The 3762-nt window shown below is 48.0% G+C and overlaps 1 protein-coding gene across 1 annotated transcript; it reads right to left on the bottom strand.

The window, feature by feature from the left end:
- Positions 1–330: 330 nt before the first annotated feature.
- LOC111272443 (uncharacterized) lies at positions 331–2863 on the bottom strand. The gene is made up of 3 exons (XM_022853895.1): positions 2774–2863; positions 1499–2190; positions 331–1362 (listed from the first exon to the last, which is right to left on the bottom strand). Exons 1-3 carry the CDS (start codon positions 2774–2776, stop codon positions 918–920), a joined length of 1140 nt encoding a protein of 379 aa, XP_022709630.1. The 5' UTR covers positions 2777–2863; the 3' UTR covers positions 331–917.
- Positions 2864–3762: the final 899 nt, after the last annotated feature.

The raw sequence follows: 3762 nt of genomic DNA, 5'->3' as shown, positions 1-3762 counted from the left end.
CCCCCCCCCCCCCCCCTCCCACCCCCCGAAAAACAGACACTGCGACCGATGGATCGAACCCCCCAACCTTATTTAAGTATCGTCCTTGTCGTGCCAAAGCGTTTGAGAAACAAAACCGTTGTACTTACTTGTGTATTGCTCTCAAAGGTTTTTTCAATTTTCAATTATGATCTTGTTCCATAATCGTTAAGCAGAGCTGTATAGGTTGGAAAGGTCATCTCCCGTTTACGTTCATAAAGCTAACATCAACAATGCAAGCAACACCATGGTGAACATAACGTTAGAACTCTAATAGCAGACCTAAGGGATGAAAATGAAACAAAGACGTCATTTGTTTCTACGTGTGTATGTATCTGACAAGAGTCATTGCTTTTATTATCTCTTGCAGCTGCTACAATGTGTTGCTATAATAAATAGCCGGATTAAGTAAAGAGTTTCGGATGAATGGATATATACAGAAAAGACGCTAAGATGATGAGTGCGAGAATGGTGTCTCGACCGTGGCGGACCGCTGTTTGTCTATGACTTCGTGGATTAGATACATTATTATTATTTCATGTTCACGTTTGTCATTTTCTTTTGATGTTTTTCCGTTTAATAAACTGTTTACACTTAACCACCAGCGGTCACTTCCTTCTTTACATCGAAGCTGGAATTCGTCAGTGCGCGAAGAACTACGGTGCTTTTCGTTGTCAACCATTTGCTATAGATGCGTACTAATAATAATGAGGGCTGCAAATGAGAAGGACGTAGGTCTCGCCTAAATAAGTCGATTTGAATCGTACTGACCAGTACATGATAGAAAATGCTGTTTCCATCATCACATTGACGATCATGTGACGAGGGAAAAATAAGCTTCACTAAGTAGGCATACTTTGTACTTTGTTGCATTTTTGCGTCAGAAGTAAATGAATAACTTATCCGTAAGAAGGTCGGTTGCGTCGGCGTGGGGTTTCGGCGCCAGACTCACCAGGGGCACCATAGTGAGCGCCGTGAGCAGATGAATCACTATGTCCTCCGTCGTCGTAAGAAGGTGACGGTGCGTGATGCTGATTAGTGGGATATGAGGATTGTTGATGATGTCCTTGAGAATATCCGGCGGGAGCAGGCTGCCCATAGCCACTATCTGAATATGGCTTTGAATGCGACAAGGACTGTGGTTTAGCCTCTGGCCGTCCGCCGTAACCAGTATGATCAGCACCATACGAGCCGCTACTTCCTCCTGCGCTGCCATATTGCTGCGCCGCCTCTTCGCCAGTTGGTGCCGAAGACTGGATGGTGACATCGGCGGGGTTTTTCGACTCTGTACCGAGCTCGTTCGTGACGATGTCAGCACGGTAACCGTGCTCGTCTGCAGTGTACCTGGTAGATAAATCGGGAGGATATAATGGCTTAAAACGGTTTTGCTCTTACCATTCATTTGAAATATTTAAATAATACTGCGTTTATGCCATTTGCTTCATTTACATTTGAATAGACGTGTTTTGACACTACTTACTTTACCGTTCTCGATCTACCGTCGGCAAGTTGAATGGTATACTGTCCGCTAACTCTGCCCTGAGCGTCTCCTTGTGCGCTATGCGAATGTGAACCCTCTGCGTCATCGGCGCTGTACGAGAACGAGTAAGGCTCCCATCCGTGACTACCGTCATCGCCATAGCCGCCACCCCCTTTGGCTCCTCCATAACCGCCGCCGTGGCTCACGCTGCCGTCATGACCTTCGCCGTAACCACTACCGCCTCCATAAGTTGGCGAGGGTGCAGAAACTGGGGCCTGATACGCGCCCCCGCCAGTACTGCCTCCACCACTGGCGTAGCCGCCATGATGAGCACCAGGAGCTCCTGCTCCCCCGTAAGGAGAGTTTACACCATAGCCACTTCCAGGTCTGGTATGTCCTTGCGAATAGGAGGGCTTGGAGGCAGGCGTTGCGGCCGGAACGCTGGATCCCCCACTATATCCTTTACCTGAGCCATACGAAAACGGCGATCCACCTCCATAACTAGGTGCTGCAGGCTGGCTGTAGCCTCTGCTGCCGCCGCCACCGCCTGCCCCACCTTCGTACGATGGTCCAACGGCTCCCTCTTCAAAATCCTCACCGCCGCTGCTCGATGGCCCACCACTGTAACCCACACTGCGCGCTATCGCTCCTTCAGATAGAAAAAGGAAGGAGACGACGGCTACGAATAGACGCTGCAAAAGGGATTAATTTATGTTAAAAAGCCCTAATCTTAACAACTATAAACGAAATACGTTATGAACGATGGCTAATTCTGACAAAGGCCGGAGAATTAAAAGTAAGTGTGCGTTTGCCGTAATAATCAGACTGATTTCACTATTCATCGTCTATCTTACGAGGCGATAATGTCACTCGTAATGCCTTAACCGAAACATATTAATCACAAGTACGTCACAACTAGTTACTGCCCCAACTGACTGTTCACAGAAGCTACTGTACTGTACATATGCAATGTACGACATGACCATTCTGCATCTCTCAAACCGACGCAGCGCTACGTATGTTGTCGACGTCTGTCATTTCTAGCGCCAAAGCCAAGAGAAACTGCGACACGTTCTTTTCTGTTCGGCGCTTTCCGGCCTTCGTAGGAAGGCTTGTTTGTAGCTAGTATTCTTTCGAATGGATAAAAGACAAAAAGAGAGCAACATAGACAACAATCCACACGAGTTTACTCTCGCGGTAGATCTTCATGCTCCATCATCTTGTATTTTCACTCTAAGAGATTCGAGTCTATCCCTGTAGAGTTCACTGTCGTACCATGACGATGTTGTTGTACTGATTGCTCGTTCGCTTCTGTTGCTTTCTCCTTCGGTTGTTCTGCTTTTGAACTATTCATGTAACTGCTATGCTTCCCCGTTCCCACACGTCGATCTATGCACCGCCCCCACAAACCCTTTCCATCTTTTCTTCCTGCCAGGACCACAGAATATGAAGCAAACCTGCGCACAGACGCGCATATACGTGTGTGATTTGCGTTAGTGTACCAGCAGTAGCAGCAAGAGCCGCTGCAGAGAAGGTTACGTTCGGAGTATCCTCTCCCTTATGCATCAGCTATCGCTTGTCTTGAACCTTCCAATGGACGACGGATTCGCCGCTATACCGGACGACGGCTACCCCAGCCCCAGCGGCACTTTTGGGGTATTTGCGACGCAGCGGCGGCAGGAGGCAATAACAGCGGCAAAAGAAACAGCAGCAGTTACAACTATTGATGCTGCTGTTTGCTATTGCCCCTAAACGCTTTTGGCGTACGTCACCGCGACCGGCACCTGTGAGCAGCTGGACTGCCTGACCCTTGGTGCAGTCTGGGAGCTGGCAGAACGACCCTTTTGTGGCCCATATTTTGGTCTATTTAGTGTGCCGTTGTCGACCTAGCTGCTAGATCGTCTAGAAGATCAACGACGCCGGCAACTCGAATGATCATAACACCATCACTAGATACAGCAGCAGCGCTAGTTGGAACAACAGCGACAACTGTACAATTGATTATAATCTATGAAACAGCCTGCGATGTTACTTGAGGCTTTCTATCGTCACTCGTCTTCCCCCGCCCCCTAAGGAGGGTGTGCGTGGATATGTGAGACTTAGTGGCTTTTGCGTCTGAGGAGGTTAGTGAACTGGAAAAGCGTTTCTACTTTCGATATTTGCGGCTTATTTATTTAGAATACAGAATCATATAAATGTCTTTTTTTTTTCTTGCTAGCTCCCTGTCTTTCTAGATAAGGCTACCCCCGCTTGAATTTGCGCAA

Source organism: Varroa jacobsoni, unplaced genomic scaffold (assembly GCF_002532875.2).
Source record: "Varroa jacobsoni isolate VJ856 unplaced genomic scaffold, vjacob_1.0 contig02271, whole genome shotgun sequence".
In the NCBI taxonomy this organism is placed as follows: Eukaryota; Metazoa; Arthropoda; class Arachnida; order Mesostigmata; family Varroidae; genus Varroa; species Varroa jacobsoni.
The sequence above is the reverse complement of the archived record's forward strand: the minus strand, read 5'-3'. Positions and strand labels throughout refer to the sequence as shown.